The sequence below is a fragment of the Amyelois transitella genome, chromosome 20, assembly GCF_032362555.1.
Source record: "Amyelois transitella isolate CPQ chromosome 20, ilAmyTran1.1, whole genome shotgun sequence".
Taxonomy (NCBI): Eukaryota; Metazoa; Arthropoda; class Insecta; order Lepidoptera; family Pyralidae; genus Amyelois; species Amyelois transitella.
This window is the reverse complement of record NC_083523.1, coordinates 5,246,558-5,269,855: the sequence shown is the minus strand read 5'-3', so window position 1 is coordinate 5,269,855 and position 23,298 is coordinate 5,246,558. Positions and strand designations below refer to the sequence as shown.

Genomic DNA, 23,298 nt, shown 5'->3' with positions numbered 1-23,298 from the left:
AAAAAACGCTATATATAACCGAATTACACGTGGGCGAAGCCGCGGGCGGAAAGCTAGTACACTATAATATGTTTACTTACTGGGTTGCATTATCATAATTTCTCCCTTTCAAAGCTTTGATATTGTTGATGTCATACCCATCTAAATCAATTCTTTATCAGAAACTACGGTTAAAGAGTTGTTACGACGACATTCATAACAGACACGTTTTCCATATACCATCCAAATTTTTGTTAAAGTGAATAAAAATAAATGAGAAAATTTAAATTAACATGCAAATTGAATTTCATTTTCTGTATTAACCAAATTAAAGTAAATTAAACTTAACAGATGAAATTTCTAATTGCTTTACGATTATTGCCCTTAATTAGGCTATTTACGTTTTATGAATGTTAAATAGTCAAAAAGGAGGAGTAAAACGAATCTCATTATCCCCGAATTTCCGGGGGTGTTATTTTTATTTAAGATATTATTCCTTATGAAGCTTTGTGGACGTAAGCTTATACTCAATGGTGTAAAATAAAATAAAGGATTAAAATTTAAATATGAAGCGAAAATGTTGAAGATGCCTGTGTCCATTGGCTACAGATAGATCAAGCAGTCCGTTGTCGGAAAGCGGACCCCAGGCCTCAAATTATTGTGCGAAGGGTTCAACTGGAAACACGCAAGAGAGAGAGAGACACAACGTCTGTCTTAAAAAGATTTCTTAATATTTTTAAGAACACATTAAAAATCACGAATATTACAGTTTTGATGTGAAGGGCTGAGAAGTATTGTTTCTTAGAGACTTCAAAGCTAATATGAATCAAAAAATTGCCTGCATTATGTATAAGATAGAATTGGCGAATTTTCTGCGTTGTTACCTATGTATATAATGGATGTATAAATTGGTGTCCGCCATGATCGCTCAGTGTGTTTAGGCTGTTTGCAGGCGTGCCTGCCGTGCAGTTGACTTGCTCAGCAAATCGTCTGTGTTTACATTTAATTATTGCCAGGCGAATTCTCTAAAACCGTCTAGATAAATTCATTGATAAATTAAATTTTCTTGAATTGATTTCAAATGCAAGGGCAAATAACTAAATCTATATTTGACCATATTTATTTGTTTTGTAAATAAAAGTTGGTTCAATTGAGTGATAACATTATGATACATTCATTCAAGTCTTCCCTCACAAAAAGCCTCCCAAACACAGCTCCGTAATAAAACAAAATATATTTACATACAACCTTGGAAGGCACTTGGCAATATTGAGGTTGGCCAACAAAGAAGTTTAAAAATGATTATTTTCGTGGTAAATTGCGTTTACTCGGAATAACGATGACTTGAATCTTGCCGCTGGGAGCTGAGAAAAGTTTGCAAACGGCAAAAAATGTGAGGGAAAATGTGGCCACGCCGCGCCCCGTCGATCATATTGAAATGTTTTTGTTTCCTGCTTCTTGTCACGAGTTTTGCTACAAATATTTCAACTTATCTTTATGGGAATGTGGCAATTTATGGTGTTTTTTTCCGTAGATTTGTGCAGATATGGTTTTTTTTAAATAAACGTAACAATTTTTTTTCAATAAGAGCAGCTGTAAATTAAGCTATACCAAAACCTTATTTGTTTTTTAGGCAGATACACGGCAAAAATATAAAATTTTGTTGATTTATTGTAATTATTACTAAATTATACGTCGTGCATGAAGAGAGTTATGAATGTGAATGAAGCGAAGGAAGTATGCAGAGATCGTGGCAAGTGGAAAGATGTAGTCTTTGCCTACCCCTCCGGGAAAGAGGCTTGATTTTATGTAGTTGTATTATACGCCATTTTGGTTATGCCAGATTCTATTTTGAAAATAAATGTTTATTTTAATAATTTCTTTAAGTTGTTAGGTACTACTACTACATAATACGCGGTGTTTTTTTTAAAGATAATAATAGTACAGAACTATTCGTTCTCGAGTCCGATTCGCATGTGGCCGCGTTTTTTTTATTCCACCAGACGTTTAGACTCACGTAAATAATGATTCTTATTGACGGAAATCGGTTTACAGGTTTCATAGTTACAGGAGTGTGAAAAAAGCTAATGAATAGCCCATTCTTTAACCTATCACTTCATTAGTAGGTAAGTATATAGATTTCTAAACTTTAGAAAAATTATATGATGACGCAATATATTTAATACTCATGCCAAAGAAAAGTATAGTTTTCAGGATACATTTTTTTGTACGTACCGTAAAGCTTTTTATTTTCAAAACAGTCATTTTCCTTTTCCTACGGTGGTGTTAGACAAACAACAAGTTTTTTCGGAAACACCTAAGGGCCTTAACTACCTGAGGAAAAACAATGTGCTTTAACTAATAACCTCATTATACCGGAGGAATGTTTCCTCAACATACAAATGAGGCCTTCTATTTGTCACCTTGAATGCAAGTCGTGAATAAATTTCACAATGACGGAAGCTGGGGAAGTGTTTGCTCCGAGCAAGATATATTACATTATTCCAAATATTCGAAAGGTCTCGTAGGAAGTCTCTCTGGGACAAACAAAGGTGTATTCATAGTTACGATGCCGTGAATGCAGACTTCGCACTAAAATGAAGTTTTGCACAATACTCAACTTGTATATTATAACTGTTTACAAAGTTTAGGTACGTACTGAGAGGATTCTTATGCTCTACTAGCTACGCATTTAATACTTTTGCCATTAAACCAAACTAAAAGGAACATAAGGTTGTAAATATAACAGTAAAGGCTGCTTCCAACTTTTTCTGTAAATTTTTATTTGACAATAATTTTTAATTTTTGGTTTTAAACTTTTGCATTGGATTTTTTTTTATTTTTCCCGGAATATACTTAGTTCTCAATACAGATGACGAATCTACAGTTTTTTATTTTCTTTTCTGTCTGTCTGTCTGAACACGTGTCATGCAAAATCCACTAGACCGATTTATTTGAAATTAAGAATGGGTTCCATTTTTTTAAAATATTGGAGAAATATTTTCTCAATCCTTTTATTCATTTTTCTATTCTTCCTATATGTACGGTCTGGCCGCAATGCGGTGGCGGGTAGTGGTCGCAGTTTGTTCTAGATCCAATCTAAAGCTGTGTGCACAACGAGACAACGAACACCAACGAATGCCTTTCGTTGGACCCTCTGGGTGATTATTTAAGAAATATGTCTGTTTTTTTAATTGCGGTTAACCTCATCTTTACATTCGTGAATCGACTTCCTGGATTTTTACAATAAATTCCAAGATTCATGTTCATGAAGCGAAAACCAATACCTTACTTGAGAGCTAAGAAATATTTTTGTCAAGCAATTTTCATTGGGTCGGTGTGTTCGCGGCTAAAATAGGTTATTGATGGAATGTAAGAACATATAAGCGGACTGACAATGGTAGTTTGCGGGCTCGGCGATAGTTAAGTATTTTCGAAAACGTAAGTACGGTCCGTATCAGACTAGCTACAAAGTGCTATGCCAAATGAGCTTCATATTAAAGAAAAAGTTGTTCAAATACTGGATTTAACTTATTAAATTATATTATTAAAGAAATTATATATTAATTGTGGCGTGTGGTTCCCGGCACCAATACAAAAAAGAATAGGATCACTCCATCTCTTTCCCATGGATGTCGTAAAAGGCGACTAAGGGATAGGCTTACAAACTTGGGATTCTTTTTATAGGCGATGGGCTAGCATCTGTCACTATTTGGATCTCAATACTATCAATAAGCCAAATAGTTGAACGTGGCCGATCATTCTTTTCAAGACCGTTGGCTCTGCCTGCCCCACAAGGGATATAGCCGTGACCATATGTATGTATGTAGAAATTATACATCGTCTTTATCCTTCACTAGGTCGATCGCGCAATAATCACATTATTAAATACATTATACATATGTGTAGGTATTTTTTATTTGAGAATCATATTTTTCTTTAATAATGGAATGAGTCTGTAAAATTTTATTCTTAAATCAGTTATATTTTTGTTCTTCAATGTATTAGGTATTTGGTTCAAGTACTTTCAGACATAGTTTCTAGCCAATTACAGAAATCGAACCCAAGAGCCGTGACGGGGTGGAACGAGAACAGATTAACGAAGTTTTTCCGCGAACAATGATTAATGTCAGTTCAACAACAACTTATTTAACCTGTATTTCTTCGAGTTTTATTAAGTTCCCGCTAGTAACTCTTCGTAGCTAGATATCTACTATATACATATTCATACCTACATTAAATCACGCCTCTTTCCTAAAGTATGCAGGGACTTTTCTACGTACCATGATACCTTCATACTTTTTTCACTTTTTTACATATTCTTTTAGACATACGAAAAAACCGAGAAAGAGATTGAAATGTTTAAATGTGAAATGTTACATCTTAAAAGGCGTACATTGCCCTACTTTGTAAACCTTATCAGTAGGTAGCACGTAACTTATGAATGAAAAATAATAGGCCTACTGGAATCACAGATAAGAACAGCTGTCGTTTCATATTGAGAGAATTTTTTTTATTTTTAAAAGGAAATATCTCTAAACAAAAAGACACAGGCAAAAAAGAATTCTAAACCTCTATTGTAAAATATTTTCATAGTAAATCCTATTGCTTCTCATGTTTGGCACTACTGCCAAAGATTTATTATTGCGTCTTTTCATTATTCTGGAATCGTTTCAGCAAAAATATATCTACGTTAAGCTCCAGAATACACGTGCCTTCGGAGAGCCAGGTGCGGCTCATGCTGGAAACCAGAATTTCACTAGCATACCGAGGATATGAAAATAATTTGTCAAAGACGGCCTGTTTTGTGCAGATGTCGGATTCTCGCCGCTGAACCAAAATGCGGTCTCGAGTTCAATTCCCGGTTAGGTCATGATAAAAAGAACATTTTCGGATTGGTCTGGGTCTTTGATGTATAACTTTAAAATAAAGTATAATTGAGTTAGTGTCTCATGATACAAAATTTTTATTAAGCTCAATCTGTGTGATTTGTTCCATATTAGTTTATAAGTACATACTTACAATCACGTCTCCATTTCTCGCGGGGTAGATAAAGCCAACAGTCTTGAAAATAATAAATAATAATAAATTTCATTTATTTCAGACAACAAAGATCCATATACAATTTTCAATAAAAATCAAATAGATAAAATTATATCAATATTAAATTAAAAAATCAAATCGCAATCAAAATTTAAAAATAAAAATCAATCTATACTTAAATGAACTAATCTTAATATAAAAATACAAATAAAATAAGTTAATATAAAATAATAATAAATTCAAATGTCAGCCTAAAAGAAAATAATTAAATGCAAGGATGTCCATTAATATCTCCTCAGCGGTATAGACACCGCGACATGTCTTTCACAGCAACGCTGGGTGTATGGACAATCCAGTCTTTCAGCGATCATGTTTTAATGAATTAATTAAGTTTAAAATCAAATTACACCCAGCTATAAAAGTAAACAAAGTTTGCACACTGCAGACGGTCATCCTTCATCAAAAATTCACACGCCGCCGCGTCGGTCTCCGCTAACAAAGACAAATCGACCGAATTTTCAATCTCATTAAGCCTTAATTTGATTGCTCTGGCTGGCGAGCGCATCGGAAACTGCGGATTCTTGTTAGCGAGATACAACTCACTCTGAACCTTATTATAAACAAAGATACTTTAGAAACATTACCTAAGAAAATGTCGGCCCGTGTCGTTCACTCGGATCCATTGGATCCATTGCAGATTGATCGAACGTACCGGTATCGATACGTACCACCATAACGAGTTCGAAACTAATAGTGAGAGAAATAGAAATTGTACATATCACTTCGTCATTGATATTATTTAAATTTTTTTAAATCTAGATTGTCTAGTAGTATTTTTTTAAATAAAAGCCAATAAATTAATTGTTATCAGCTTTTCACTACATCGATGTAATTTAATCCGTAATCCAATCATGTCGTCACATCAATCAAGTGCGAGCCTTCGTCGACAGGCGCCGAGCAGATTTCGCTTGAGATAGCTGTGCACTGCGACGCCTCGGCTCTCTCCAGATATTAAATTAAATTAAACCACTCATGTCAAACGACTGCGACACTGTGACGCCGCCCTCACTCTGACGTCAAAAGAATTTTCTCGAACAGCTCTGTATAAATGAGGGAAATTTAAAACCATTAGATACGCGGTCGTTTGTTGTAATGAAAGAACTGAAGTTCCTATTCATTTCCCATCAAAAGGAATAAAGTACCTTTGACTTTCCAGCGTTCAGATTGCGCTTTGTTCATACTTCTTTGAAGGTAATTAAATAAGTTTTTGCTGTCTTCAAATTAAAGCTTTTGGGTAGTTGAATGTATTCAAATGCTTTCAAAGGGCGGAACGAATATGTTAAAACAATGTTTCTAGTTCTCTTTGTGATAAGATCTTTGACCCTCGTCTGCTTGATATAGAGCCTTACAGTATTACCATAGGAATGAGCTATTGTGAATGCAATCCACATAATTCAGATGGGTCTTCGCTGACAGTTTAACCAGTTGTTCAAAGCAAACATGGGTTAAAATAAAAAAGTGTTAGTACGGAAATTACACACGTTGGTACTTATACTAATTTTGACCTTTTACTTCTTCTTTTTTCTCTTGAAATCCCGGTTACGTCCTCAACTCTCTAAAGAGGAGCTGTTTGTACGTCTTCGGTCATGATTCTGGATTGTGTGCGTCCGATTTTCCACCAAGCACACATGGTCATGGTAAAAACTGCACTTGATGAATGCTTTATTCATAAGCCGCCTCTTTTCGACATCTATCGAAAACAGATGGAGTATTTCTATTATTTAGTGCCGGGAACTGCACGGAACACTACCGGCCTCATCTGTATACCTCTTTAGTTTACCTACAGTCGTCCAATCGAATGATATTCCAGATCCGCTGTGAACTGATCGTCGCTTTGCCCTGATATATCGTGAACATTTCCGGGCGTTACCCTTTTTTGCACTTTCCCTCATCACGCTGACAGAGGAGGGTACGGAAACAATTCCACAGATATCGTTCATTACGGTAAGCTTCGATAACTTACCGCTCGATACTCGACACTGCAGTGACGTGTTTTATGACCGTTTAATTTTTTTTACTATTATCCGATATGTCATTTCGTTTCGCCCAGATATTAAAACGCTCTGTATTAAATACATGAAGGCATCTTATTACTGGAAGGTACATTATAGGTTATTATTAACGTTAAAAGTTTTTCATTTTTATTAAGATATAGACATACATACATATAATCACGTCTATATCCTCTACGGGGTAGGCAGAACCAACAGTCTTGAAAAGACTGACAGGCCACGTTCAGCTGCTCGGCCAATAATAGAATTGAGATGCAAATAGTGACAGGTTGCCAGCCCATCGCCGAATAAAGAATCGCAAGTTTATAAGCCTTTCCTTCAGTCGCCTTTTACGACATCCATGGGAAAGAGATGGAGTGGTTTTTTGTTTTGTATTTGTACCAGGAACCACACGGTATTAAGATATATACTTATAACAATTCGTGCCAGATATTAAAGCTAGTTAATTTTCCCTAAACGCCATACCATATCATTAATTAGATGGCACATAAGTACGTTATAAAAATAGCTACAGCTCGAAGACAAACCGTGGGAGGGCAAGGCCTTCTTAATTGTCGACCCGAATCTGGCCCATATTGTGTTTGCACCGTGATTAAATCTTGAGAGCCCTACTGAACCTACAAATATAGTCAGTATTGCTGAGTATATTTATCTAAGGGAATGAGACCAACGGAATAAGCATATTCATCTAGCTGCCATCTTTGTCTGGTTGCGAAAAACATACGACGTGCCATGTACACTTCATGGTTAAAATTTTAGAAACATTCGTTAAAAATTTATATTTGTAAATTGACGTCTTATATAAAAATACTGCTTTTTTTTTCAAAATTATCCTAAAAAAACAGGCATATCATCAAGCTAAAATAAGCTAAATACACCGGTTATAACATCATTACGTCTACCTCACCGCAATACGTGTACAAATCAAAATGTTATAAGCCTGAAAATTACTAGAAAATTTGGGGGAAAAGGCAATAAAATGGCAATCAGCGGGATGCGCACCTCGGGCGGCTTGGCGGAGGAACTAACCTACTTACGGAGCAGCTCGATTTTGATTGGGTAATACAGTGATTTAGTAAATGTATATATAGGGATCTTGAATTCGTTGAGATAGAAGATGAGAAAAAACATGATTCTACGCATTCTACTATATCTACTTAAAAAAATTGATGATGACTCTATCACAGTTTCATCATTATAAGTAAAACAGGCAGAAATGAGGACGCAACCAGGACAAAAGTACGCCAGGAGGAATATGATTTTAACCATAACGACTGCTGGTTTATGAATTGCTAATTGCTTTTTCGAAAATATCGCTAAATTTCAGCGTCATTTGGGAAATCTTAAAATAAGGAAAGAACAGGAGTTTATTCATTTTATCGGATTATCAAATATTTCTAAATTGATATTTATCATATTTGAGCACCTATCATACCTATGTTCACAAATTAAATCGATGGAAAATGTACGAGTGCTATACAAAATTTGTAAGTTAATTATTTAAAACTTTTGTACTAGATATCTTATAGTTTTCTATTAAAAACACAATTAAGTATAATGGGTGTTGTTATAGCATCGTTTTTCGTTCCAATTAAGAAAGAAAACCCAATACCCACGAAATTAAAAAAAAAGAAGAAATACAGAAAGAAGTGACGTTTTTGTGACGTCTCTTTTTTGTGTCCAAATGCAGTTTGAACCAGTTTGAACAGCGTCGCTCGCCCTCGACACTGAATCGTTGTCAACATCAGTTGGAGACTTCTACTTTGTTTGACGAAACCCTCCCTTGAGATGCTTATTTATTCAGAACTTTAATGTTCATTGTGATTGCGAATACTTTAGATGTCCAATTTCAGAGTAGCCACCGCGACAGACGAAAATTAAAAAGTTTCAGGTGCGCAAACTTTCAATTACAATGCGGGCCTGAGAAAATATAAACAGAACGTGCCAGTTGTTTGCTTTATCTCTCTTGAAAATATGCTTATTGTGATGAGAGACGTACCCTCACTTAGGTACGAAGAACTTTTTATCTCTTCTCCCTCAAAGTTAAATGATTTTTCACTTTTTTGATATTGGTTTATTCGCGTTTATACATTTCGCTAAAAAACAAAATTATGGTCACACGTGGAAGTGTTCATTTTACTAATAAACAATTTGAGCGCTGTAACAAAGGACCGTGTCATGTTATGACACATAAATCCCAAGGGTGGTGTTGCATTGATATTCCACGGCAATAATATTAAATGGTAATTTTTAATACCCACAAAACAACGTTCATTGGAATGCGAAATGAAATACTTCACCCACATATGAATCCCATACATCGTTGAATATTTCCGCGTTTCTCGAACGAAGCTTTACGAAATGGTTGGTTGAGTGAATGCGGTAGCAATAAGAAAAAAATTATATATAAAGAAAGTAAATATAAAAATGAAATGTCCTAACAAACCCGAAATTTAATGTAATTGAATTTATAGACTTAATAAAAGACATTTAAAACTATGGACTTGCTGTTTCACTCCCCTTGCAATTTCCTGAAATAAAAGTATTATACTTACTATAGGCATACAGATCATAAAAGATGAAGATTTATATTTAGATATATTTTGATGAAATTTGCAAGAGATATAAGTTAGATGTTAATTAACCAAAAGTATTCTATCAGCACACCTGATATTATATATTGTCAATAATATTATGTTTTAACATTTTCTTTTATTTTTCAATACTTTTTGATTCTTCCACAACTTATTACGTTTCTGTAAAGTTGAGACATTTTATTCATGTTATTTTAAAAATTCTTTTCAATTCTAAAAATCTACGATCTTACTTGAAATTCGCAACTAAGTTATATACGAGTAACGATCCCTATTCTTAACTCAAGCTCCTTACTTAAGACATGACACTAATTAGGTTCGCTTTGAGCGAGTTTCTGGGGCCATTAGTGTGACAAAAATAGTTGAAGATAGTCCGTCAGATTTAGTGAGTTTGAATAAATATTGACAGAATAAAACACTTTTAACTTTCTACGTAAAAGTAAATTGAGAAGGTACTCAATCTTATCAATTATTCTATTTTATTTACTGATTTCTGAAAACTGATTAATAAGACTAGTATTTAGTTCTAGTGCTTACTAAGCAAAGTTGATGTTATAATTTCTACCGACAACAAATAATATTCCTCATTTATCCCACTCTCAATAAAAAAATAAAACATGTAAGGGTCTATATTCCATACTTGTATATTATCATACAAGTTTTAGTTCAATTCCGCCTCGAATTTGAATTCTCACCGCAATATACAAATAGGTTCTGTGTACAGTCAGCACCACAGCTTCACACAGGCGAAACATCGGCAAATTGAACAACTTTTATCCCCTGAAATGAGGTTTGTATACGTTAATAAATATAAAACTACGTCGTGTCATAACCAAGGAACTAGGTCTAAGCAACACATATATAACCAAGCTTGAAAAATGACCTTCAAAGTTTTACGTACCCTTTCTCTATTTGGTGTCATAAAATTATTCTATTATATATTTCTTTTATAAGAGGCAGAATGAAACGGTATTACTTTCTCCCTTTCTCATTGGCAAAATTTGAAATAAATGAAAAGAGAAAAAGATTTTCGATTTTTTTGGTATTCCATTGGTTTTATTTCCATGACATAACCCATTCAGCCGTACAACGAAAAATTCCAATTTGAAAAGTTCATAGATGTGATGTGAGCGGCTGAGTCGTGACCTGAATATTTTATTCCCTCCCTCGTTTAGGTTAACCTCGGTGCGGATGTTACACTAATTGGAAATGACCCACGGATTACTTTCAGGACGAAATTCATTTATATTTCATAATATTATTTATTTTGTTTGTAATGTATGTATTTTGCAGTAGGTATGAATGTGCACTTTATCGCACCAACTTTTTACTTTCTGTTTGTATTGGTCAGCTGGTAGACTGGTAGAGAATGTCAAACGACATTAAGTCCGCCCTTTGTACTCGTACATTGTTTTTTGTGCAATAAAGTTTTAAATTATATTTACTTTTTGTTTATTTATTTTCAAAATAATATCTTTATAAATTAAATAAATTAATAAACTGCTTTTGCGGACATTATTATTTCTGGATGAAGTTAAGTTTTTCCCAAAGGTTTCTGTTTTAATTAGTTGAAATTCAGCGTCTTTGAGGTCTTTATGTCGAAGTATTATTAATTTAACATATTTTAGCTTTTCACCCGCAGAAATCTAACATAAATCATATACTTGTATGTTAATGAACATCATCATATGTCAGAAAATACCTTTCTATAGCCGATTATCTTATCTTCTTGCAGAGTGTCGAAGCGATGAACAATGCGCTCTTGACTGACCCGACGATAGGGAAACCATTAACACTTTCCGTAGGTATGTTTCCGCTATAGCAACCAAATGTGTCCGGATAAAAACAACTAAAATGCAGAATCAAAATTAAGTACAAAAGTACATATATTATTGCTAACTTTTTTAAAGAGAATTTGCGATTGTTTATTTAATACAGAATATTAATTCCAAACGTTTTATTATTAGAAATATTTTGTACCTGTAACTATACAACTGATATTCCTCGTTATATAACTCGATCTTAATCAAATTTAGGCCTGTTTTTCATTATAACGTCTTGTAATAAATATTTTCTAAATATAAGCTTTGTCAATTTTTGCTTATTAATTTTTAAACAATCCCGCAACCCAAAACATAAAGTTTCATCTTGACCAGCGAATTTGCTTTCGATAAAAAAAAACAATTCCCGAGCACGGGCGGATTGTGGGATTTACTTTTTTAAATCGATCTTAGTTCTGAAAATACAACTGGAAAATCTTGTAGCGTTCGTTTTTCCATTAGGTATATTCTCCTCCTCTCCGTTTTTATCCTCGGGCCTCGCTGCGCGTAGCAAAAATTTTGTATGCAATTCTTTGTCGACATTTTTTTCACATCAATGCCTATCTGAAATATGTAAATGTATGTAAATCAGATATAGTTGTAGATTAAGAAAAATACATTTTATCATTATTATTTTTTCATTTATTCTCAACATAAATAAGTTACTTTAAGTTCAAAGCGGCACATTTTGTGTATACCTCCTAGTAGGTTCTTTTTTTATCAAGACGCGACAGATTGAATGTTGTCAAACGACTTTTCCATTGCCCATAATCATTGCCGTCTAATTTTTATCTATAAATAGACTTTTTTATTTGAAATGCGAATATATGTATTTACAAACAATTTTGCGCCACAATATTACAAGATAGAAATCGTACAAAGTAGTAAGAATTTCATTCGATTTCACTGAACAATATGTGTGTGCATGCACTTCCTACATGCTGTTTTTCACTGATCCCAATTTTTTAATGTCATTTGTAGTGGCTAGCGGTAATGTGCTATGATGAGAGAGAAAGAGAAGGGTAGTGAAAATACTGCCTTAGGGTGAGTCTGCAGTTAATACTGTTTTATTGCACATGCAGACAGATCGCAAATACCCCTCGTTGCCTCACGGCTTTATTTATATATCTTTATAATATTAAAGTATACAACATGACAGAGCTGTACCAAAAGTTATGTGTAATTTCTATAGGTTAGGTATATATTTATATAATGCGTTTTTGGAAATTCCTACGGAAGAGGAGCCCCGCGCAAAAGTTACTTGTTAATCATACAGACTTTCACTAATCTTTAAACGATTTTTTCATAATTATGTACTAAAAAGGTTTTATAAACCCAATCATAATGAAACGGAGCTGTGATGAAGTTTACATATCGAAAACATGCTATAAAGCAGAATGATCGCATTGTTGTCATTTCATTGAACAATTAGGACATCATTTGACCTGCATTCCGAGGCATTCCGTGCATATCTGATATTTCAAGCAGTAGAGCCTTTTCATAGGCAGACAATTCACAATAGATTTCTTGAACTTAGTCTGTCGGTATTCTCAACTATCCCAAAACTCAAGAGCAATAAAGGAAAAAAATCTGAGTTATTTTTTCTTTGTTGTATGGATGAACATTCCTTGTTTAAATCGGGGCGTTCTGATGAAAAGTTAGGTAAATTATTTAAAATATTAGGAAGAGAAGAGAAGGGAGATGAGGGGAGAACAAGTATGCTTGTATCGGGGCAATATTAAAATATATCGATTAAGTTAACCTCGAAGTGAGTTCTAAAGGAAATAAGGGTGCTTTCTGATATGTAATTTCCCAATATTTTTATTACCCCATCACTACTTGGTTTGTCTCCATAACTATTTCGAGCGACGGTGTCGTCAAACCGTAATAATACTTCACCTGAGTGTCGTGCAGCGGACAAACATTCCACAAATTCCAGGTCGACGTTGTAGCAACTATTGTATCTAGATTGACGTAGTATTGGATCAACTTGGATAGACCTACTGTTGTTAAATGAGTAACATAATCTTTATAGGTCACAGGTATATATATATATATAAATCTTCTTTCTTTTGTTTCTGAGTGACTGACGGACAAAGCACAGCTCAAACCGCTGGATCTAGAAACTTGAAATTTGGCATATATGTATGTATATTCATTCATTCGACAAAACAATTTACTGGTACACCAGTAAAGCGGGAAGATGTGATAATATGTATAAAGATGATTATTTAAAAAGCATTTTTTGTTTCATAAATTATTACAGTCATTATGATAACTGTAACCAAAAATCTATTTAACCTCATAACAATAACAGTGTTTTCCAGGAAATTCGTATACGTAGGAGTTTCCAGATGTCTTTATTTAGTGGAAAAACAGGAAAAGACTGTACATAATAGATATGGCCGCCACCCTTTTCATCTATACAAATATAGAAGTAGTCTACGATAAAATGTGAAGATAAATTATTTTAATAAATTGAAGCAGTCTGATCCAAACAAAAGATAAGATTGAGGGGAGGAAGGCGCGAATTTGAGATATAAAGCGAAGCGAGGCGATGAAGAAGTTTTTGCCTCATTGTTCGCCCCGGCAATGTTCACTATGGAAACTGACTGACCTCGCATTAGCTGCAAACTTTGGATGAACCTATACCGTATTAATAAAAAAGAACAACTATTTTCTTATGTACACATACACACACACACACATAGTCACGTCTATATCCCTTACGGGGTAGACAGAGCCAACAGTCTTAAAAAGACTGATAGCTATTTGGCTTAATGATAGAATTGTGATTCAAATAGTGACAGATCGCTGGCCCATCACCTAAAAAAAAGAATCTCAAGTTTGTAAGCCTGTCCCTTAGTCGCCTTTTACGACATCCATGGGAAAGAGATGGGGTGGTCCTATTCTTTTTTGTATTGGTGCCGGGTACCATACGGCACAAATACATTTCTTATGTAACATAACTCAGTCTCTTTTATTTTCCTATAAAGACTAAACTTACCCAATCAAGGATCATGATCATAGTGAGAATGTAACTGGGACTATTTCGAGAAGGAAGAAGTCTCTCTCATCTTTGCATGTTCCAGATTGAATTCTCCGCCGCTGTACTTTAGGATTGTAGTAATACAATAAATGTATATTATTTTTTTGCATAGGTACTGCATTAATAAGACCTTAATAACAACTTTATAAAAATTAAATCGTAAACTTAAACATTTATCACACACACACAATGGTCGAGATTTAGATCTTAGTTTCAAAATGGCGGAAGGATTTCTTTACATAATTTTACCTTTCATTTATTTAATAGCTTACACTTGTAAGTCTTGATCTATGGTTGAAACTTTTCCACTGAACAATCTTCTTACGACTTCTTTATTCTCATAGTTTTTCTTTCTTATACCATTATATCATTCATCTCGCAATTCATTCTTCTTATAGCTCGTGTGTATTAATTTTCAACAAAACTTGAATGCTTAATCGGTCGTAAAATCGAATGAGAAAGCTTTACAAGAATTTTTCACAAAAGAAACTAGTTGAAGTAGTAAGTTAACCCCAGAGTTAAAGGAATCCAGAACTTAGGGATCAAAAGATGATATTGCAAAGAACTTAATTGAAATTCTCTAACGGGCCCTGAACTCTTTAATTTGTGAACTCGACGTTGCACTTTATGAATGATTCAATCCTGAATCGGTCACAACAAATTATAAGAGCAATTTCTTCCTCGCCGCTTCTTTCGACACCGATTATTAAGCAAATAATAAAATTCTAGGGCTTTTTAAAGCAGCCCAGCTTAGTAAAAATGCTGGGTAAAAAGAAGTTTTCATTTTAATTATACTACGTAACATTTTTTATTTTATTTGTACAATGTCTTTTACAGTATATACATAGCGTTACTAATATAAGTTGGATTTTTTTCATCTAGGCATGTTTTTGTTCTTGCTATTTTAGTGGTCAAGGCTCAAGCAAAATAGAGAGAGAGAGTTTTATACTTCTTGTTCAACTTAGCTATACGTAAATTTGTATATAGACACAATGAGATTTCCCGGTAATTTAAGTTCCATTAACAGTTGCGGCAAGTTAAATAAGCATTATACGATAGCCACGCGGCCCCGTAGTTGTGCTGAGCTGAACGCAATCAGAGTTGCTCCACTGTGTTATGTCAGGCATTTAATGTGCTAACTGCTGTCGGGAATACACGTCCACACAGGTCCCAATGGCGAAACGAATATACATAGAATTGTAAGCTCTTGGATTATTGTTTTTAGAGCAAAAATTTTGGAACAGATGTGCAAGGACCAAACCAACGACAAATGAACTACTGTATTCTAAACGAGCTCGGTTCTTTTTAAAAAGAAACAAAAAATATACTTTTATGAAAACCCGAGCACTGCTAGGAAATACTATTAGGATATTCACCATGACCAAGTGACCAAGAACAATCAATTACGTATTATAACAAACAATAAATTCCAAGAAAAGCCGAGAGAACAATTTTATTTTGCTACTTTGGCTTCTATGTCAAAAATCATTTACTCTTTGTTATACCGAAGATTGGCGGTTTAAATGGCTCCCTTTGCAAAGAATTTTCCTTTAGAATGCATTGTAATGTTATTCCAATCGTTACTTTATTGTGTCCATAAAGCTTTGTTAATATTGTTACCCTCTCTTTCCTCTAGCGGGTAATTGTTACAGATTTTTTGTCGGTTTTCTCTTTGATCTGACTACGGCGAGGCAGGCGGCAGACCTCAAAGAGAACTAATTTTAAACTCCATGATTAAAAATGATGTTCATTTTGTTTTAGACAGTCGGCCGCAACAACGTGCTTGTCTCGGAATTAGAATTGAAAGTGGGATTGCTTTAATGGGAGCACAGAGCACTGTAGCGTACCTACTATAGACATCAGATACGACGTAGGACAGACGGCAATACGAGTAAAACAGATACCTCGGAACATCTCATTAAGTACTAGTAGGTGTCGATGTTTGTCACTGCGTTTTCACAGTTCATTTCACAAAACGGTAGTTTATGCAAGTCATAAACTGTTGCATATAATTTTAAATAAGCTATTGAGATTTTTTGTTTTAATATCTTATTTAATATCTTTTTTTATTGTGCCGTATTTTTCCCGACACTTAAGATTCCTATTCTTCTTCCTCCTGGCTTTAGTCTCGGTTGTAGCCTCACTTCTCTATATATGGGACTATATATCCCAGATTGGGTTAAGCAAGTTTTTATTCGAAGCGACTTCCATTGGTTGATAAAGACGTGATAATATGTACATATATGAGTATTTAAAAAATATAATATAAAAAATATGCAAAAGTTTGTTCATCAAAAACAAAGCAAAACATGGACAGGACAATAATGAAAATTGATTTTGCAATAATTCAAAGTGAGTACACACAGCCGCGGGGAAGTTAATTGGATGATTTTATCGTTATTTGCACAAACGCGTAGCTGGGATAACTGGTGTAAGTACCTCTTAAGAGTTCCGCAAACTTATAAATTGAAAGTATGAGGCAAAAAACGGTTTACCTAATTTACCTGGTTACGATATTTTGCGAAAAACTAAACTGTTACTGCAGTGACGGTCAAAGAGGTAATACGTTATCTGACTTACTCACTACTGGATCATGGTCATACACGTAAACCGGACTCTTCCCCAAAAGGAACGCAACTAGAACTAACGCCAGGAGAATAATAGTGATGATTCAAAGAATGAAGGAATAAAAAAAAACACAAAATATTAAGTAATTTTAATATATTTAATAGATCAAACAACTTTTCTTCCCAAACAACTATTCAATGATGATACTTACTCTCTGAATGGCGTAATTGACACTATAACTACGAGAGATGTCTAATGAATTTAATGTTGTGAATTGAAACTAATTCTAGGGGCTATCTACGTACTTTACTTAAATATCCTTAAAATATATTTCCTTAAACACAGTTTAGTGTGAACATTATTTTTCAAGATGTACCTATCTACATCTATGCAAGTACCGGTGCATATAATTATTTTGAAATGAATCCCCCAATACTCATTACCAGTTATTATTGAATGTGCTATTAAATGTCTTATCAAATGAAATGATACTTAATGATTTGGCAGTTAAATATTTTTGACATTTTCGAAAGTTTCACAATTCATCCGAAACATCATTAAGTACATCTAAAACACAATCATATCAAAATCAATAAAGTGACATTTATTTACAAGAGCACATTTGGCACGCAAGCTATCACATTCCGTGTAAATCGTAAACACCGACGGACCATTGTCCGGCTTTGCCCAAATCCGTGTCTTTCATCGCGATGAGATGTAGCCTTCGCCACGGGCATGTTAGTGTTATATTTATGATGTGGGAACGCTTGTATTTAGGACGGCCGACACAAAGCAAAAGACGTCTTTCTATTTCCACGACACGGTGATCCCAGAGAGCTGGGTATTGTGTGAATATTGTACAATGCCGACACATTCCTGTGATTACGAAACATCTCTGCGCTTGAAAATGTAATGATGAATTCGTATTCGTACCTCACATGATCTCCTTCGTGTCTATAAGGTTTTCTAGTTTTTACAGCAAAAGGGTCTTGCAAGTTTCTAAAGAGAAAAATATTGTCGACAATCTATAAAAGCATGATGCCTGGAAAACTAGATAAAAGTATAGTTTACATTGATAAATGTTTTCAATTGTTACAAAAATTTTTTCGCCGTCTATAGAACTATGTTTTACATAGATTTGAAAATCACTAAATGGTTCCTAAGTTAAATAGAATTACAAAAAGTTCGTATTTGTTCCCGACAGGTAAACACTATCATTAGTTTAAATTCTCTGGGTACTTAATGAATTAATTTCGTATTATATTGTACTTACATTTTAGTTAGGTATTCTAATTAGTCTATCTCGCTCAAACTCTACAATGTTAATAACATGAGAAATGGTGTTGTTAAGAATAAATGTGTGTAAAGTGGCGGTGATTTGTTTTCATCAGCTGGGAGGAAGGAGCTGGGAGCGGCGGGTGCGGACGCCGGGTTTCTGTGGAGGCGAGTGTCTTCATAGGCACCACTACCTTCACTTTCATCCTCATCATCATCAGAAGGTGCTGTAGCATCTTGCTTTAGCGGTTCAGCTCGAGGAGCTATCTCACTCATCTTATTAGGTTCTATGGTCGTCCTAGCACTAGTAGTACCGACCGTAGTAATATTCAAAGGCGCATTAGTAGTTGTTAGCTGAGCAACCGTTATCGCTTTATAAAGTTCGCCGGTAAAGTTAGTAGACGAGTAAATTTTAAAGAAAGTTTGTGTGAGGTCAGCAGTTTTGTTGGGGAACGTGGAAGAGAAGTTTAGTAGGTCGTTTGTTAGTTGTCGCGAGAAGGGGGCGTTGCAGAGGTGTCCGGTGCAGCGGCAGGTTAGCTGGAGCGCTCGTGAATAGTTTAGCGAGCACGGAGCCGGCGCCCCCTCCGCCGGAGCGGCGCACTGCAGAGACGACGTGAAATCTGAAAAAACATAGCTTCATTTGTGACTTCTCCATAAATTCATCAATGTGTTATAATATGATGAAAAATTAAAAAAAAACGTCAATATTTATTGGGTTACATCGGTTTAGATACTTCTAAACAATATCGATTATGTAAGAGTGTGACATAAAGTAAGTACTTCGAATTTTGATTTAATTATCATTTACTAAATGTGTAAAATTTAAGTTTTTACGAAAACTCACAAACCCTTTTTTAAATTTGTATCATCCTGCATAATGGCTTAGTGATAAAATTGAGATTTAGTGATTTGGATATGTTGCTAAGCCACGCTTGAAAGAAGAATCAAATCTTTACTTCTTAGTGTATTTAATCCTGTAAAAGTAGTAAATTGTATTACTTCGATGGGTACAGAGAAAATCTTAAAGTTAACCTTATTGAGGGCCACAAACATGAATAGGCTATTACACTCTTTTTTGAAAACTGTTTTAAATCAATCCTGAGACTGTGTTATACCTATAGAATTTTTATTAAAATTTTTTGAAGCCGAAAAGTGCTCTAAAAACGATTTATTATTTATGATTTTGTATTTTCGCGCGAAAACGCCATCCGCCATGCTGTTTTGACTCATGACGTCATACTTTTAGTAAACAAATATCGAATCGAAAACATATTGATGATGTCAGGCTCTGTTTATTTTGAAATTTTAAAATTTCTATCACGTTTTTGGGTTTTTACTCTTTAATAATTTAATAGAATCATGGAAGACGGTTTTGTGAAAGCAGACAATATAAATCTACCGAGGATTAATACGTTGATGGTGGCGAAATTTTTTGCGTCCAATCCCAGTACCCAACATGGCGGATAGCGTTTTCGACTTTTGAAGAACAGATTAAAAAAGAGGATTTTTTAAATTGAATTATAAAATCCATATTGCACTTTTATGAATAATGATCGATGTTTTTCTTTTATTTTTTACAAAATCTATAAGATACGTGCATTTTTATATTTTTTTTTACATGGTGTAAAATAGCCTATTTAACGCGAAGAGAATTTCCTAAGATAAAAAGCTACATTTCGATTTCACCCTTTTCAAATCCGATGTCAGTCAAAACGGTAATGATAAAAGTTTGTACTTATTTCAATTTGTTTTGTTTGCACAATATAGTCTCTTCAGATAATTTAATTTCTCCACTCTATACTATAACGTAACTGTGTTTATGTAAGAATTTTATAGAGATGAGTAATAATTAAAATTAAAATTAACAGGACCTTCAGGAGTAACAAAGGATTTTTTATTCCGGGAATTTCCTGAAAGAGCAATGTTAATATTTAGCAATTTATAATATTCAAGCGTCATCTTCGCTCCCCTTTATTATTTAAGGTTGATATTTAACTTTATATTCCATGTATTTTATTTAGATCATATTCTACCCATGTTCTCAGGCATCAGAACTTAATGCCTTTTTATATTATTCTGATTTCTATAGTTTATCTGTATTTCTATTAGGAAAAGTTAATGACATCCATCAAGGAACCGACTTAGCCATGGAATTGATCGAAAATTGTTTACTGCATACATATCTGAGGAGTATACCTACTTATAAAATCGTAACCAAAGATTAAGCAAAAGTGAATTAAAAACTATTGGTATAACAGTATCTTAATTGTTATTGTAGATTTTCTTTTCTAAGAACTTTCCATGTCAAGTTGTCTTAAGTGAGCGCAGTATATTTTTTTATTATTTTCTATCTTCTATATAAATATAAAAAAGTCTAACGTGCAATTTTCATTGTTCTGTCTCATTCACAATACCGAAGTAGTTAAATATCGATAAAATAAATCTATGCTTTGAATTCTATGTGTGTTTAGTACCCACTTCACCCACACTCGTACTAGGAACAGAACCTGTTCCGAGTCCCCGTCATTATAAATTTCATTAATAAACTAAGGCCGCGCGAAGGCTTCACCGCCCGTATTAATTTTACGGAAATCCGTTTGAATTACATAACGTGACATCATCCTGTATCATGGCACTAACTGAGTTATGGATTAGTTTTTATTTACATACAAATTACACTTTCAACAACAAGTTACAAAAAGTCAAGTTAACTTAATAACGTAATAAATACCACTTCGATAATATATAACGGAGATTAATTGTTCTTGTCAATGCATTTTATTGGTCAGTATCGGAAGGTGGGTTGTCGTGTTAAAATCACACTTTAGTATATCCTTTAAGTTAGGTAGCTCCTGATTTCTATGATCACTTCAAATACGAGTACAACGTCAGAAAGGCGTGGGTATTTTATACACAACCATTAATTCATGAATAATGAAACCTTATTTCAGCTGGGATAGGTGGTGCTATATTAACATGGCTACGGTTGACGGGGTCGCTCTAAATACACCACCCAGGGTTCAGTGAGGACGCAACCAGGGCAAACGTTAACTGTTATTTTGATTTATTATGAAATGATTTATTTATTATAGTAACTAAATGTTATCTTCATTATGTATGAAGATATTCACTGCAAAATTTACTCTCAATGTTTATTATACATACGCATATTCATGTCTTGAAAAAACTGAAAGGCCACGTTCAGCTGCCTGGCTATTTTATTATCTTTGCTTAAATTGGACACTAAACATCTTACTCGAACTAGTTATAGTAATATCTTTGAAGTAGAAACTTACAAAAGTAAAACCTCATTCTATAATCCAATTGTTCGAATGTGTCGTTTATATAATAAACTCTATTTGAATTAAGCCTATTGATATTTTTGCGGTCGACAAAACAAATACTTTAAAAAATCATTATTTGATTTTTTACAGTATTTGTTTTATCGAACATATGCTCCGCTGACCTTTTCTCATGTACATATGTACATATATTCTATGCTATGTGTACAACAATCTGGCTCAAAACCTTTTCGTATTATGTTACTTGTTACTTTTGGTTGTAACCTGTTACCCGGAAGATTAGTGGAACCATGGTGTAGTGAAGAGTATACTCACTAGGTGCGTCAGCGACTGTGGCACAACTCCCCGGGCACTCGACCGTGGTCACGGCACTCGCTTGGTCGCAGGACGTCGAATTGTTGGCGACACATAGGTAGCATCGCTGTCCTGCATCTGTAGATAAGAGTTATAGCTTTAAGTATATTAATAAAATTAGTACCTACATTTAGATGTCATGATGATCACAGAATAGTAGTTTTGAACTAAATTCCTAGCTTAAGTTCGTAGAAAAACAGAATCGGTTTAGCAGTTTTTGATATACTTATTCCAAAATATTTATTTGTAAAAAAAAGGCGTTCGCGAGGTTAAATTTCGCGGCATACGACTAGTTTAAAGTGCATTAAGGCATTTATTGTTTTGTATCGTTGAGATTTCTGTACATTATTTAAATTGGCTTTTAGAGCACAAATAAATATCATTAATAGCCTACAAGCAAACATTTATTAGAGGAAGTTCTTAACGAAGGATAAGTTTTGCATCACTAATCCTTTCTCACGCATCACACAACACTATTTACACATACCTACTTCAAAGGATTGCAAACTGATTAGCGTAATCTTGTTAGTTGAGTGACCATAAGAACTTGAGAACTAAGCTTTGCAAGTATTTACATTCCTATTTAACCAAGATTCGGTAACGGACTTTACTTTAGAGGAAAAGAAAACTAGGTAAATGAGATAGGCATATTGTTTGAAGATAATCCGTATTTACTGAAAAAATTGTCAGAGGATTAAATATAATTTAATTACGAACTATAAAAAGAATTAATGCTATAATTCCTTTTGTGTAATGTCAGAAAGAAGAAGATTAAAAATTGTTTGTTACGCTATATAACTGATGATATTCTGGTGTATTTGTTGTATCTCTTATGATTTACTAGCTTTAGCCTGGGTATTCGCTCTCTTTGACATGTACAGTAAAAAAGAAGTCTTTGACTTGGTTGATAAAGTTGACCTAGCACTTTAGACGTGAAAGCGTCCTACATATAGATTTTCGCATTTAGAATGATTATTAGTATGGAAGTATTAATTATTTATTAATATAAGATAAATATTTATTTTCCTACTACCTTTGCCGATAGTTGAAAGGAAAAGCTCTGAATAAGTCTCATCTTTAAAAAAACAAACAACACAACAAAGATCACAGACACACCTTTGAAATAAAAATAAGAGCCTACGTCAATTATCTTTAGAACAGAAGAATTCAGTTGACAAAAGGAAGGTAAACTGAGTTTATGTTTGATTCTTACATATTTATATAAATTTATAAATATAACAG

The 23,298-nt window shown here is 34.0% G+C and overlaps 1 protein-coding gene across 1 annotated transcript in view; it reads right to left on the bottom strand.

Moving 5' to 3' along the window:
* Nucleotides 1-18,272: 18,272 nt before the first annotated feature.
* LOC106131430 (uncharacterized) overlaps nucleotides 18,273-23,298 on the bottom strand; it is a 35,404-nt gene continuing 30,378 nt past the window's right edge. The window contains exons 2-3 of the mRNA XM_060950135.1: nucleotides 22,018-22,134; nucleotides 18,273-19,020 (exon numbers count right to left, since the gene is read on the bottom strand). Coding sequence (XP_060806118.1) covers nucleotides 18,440-19,020; nucleotides 22,018-22,134 — 698 coding nt within the window. The 3' untranslated portion in view covers nucleotides 18,273-18,439. The remainder of the gene's footprint in view (nucleotides 19,021-22,017; nucleotides 22,135-23,298) is intronic.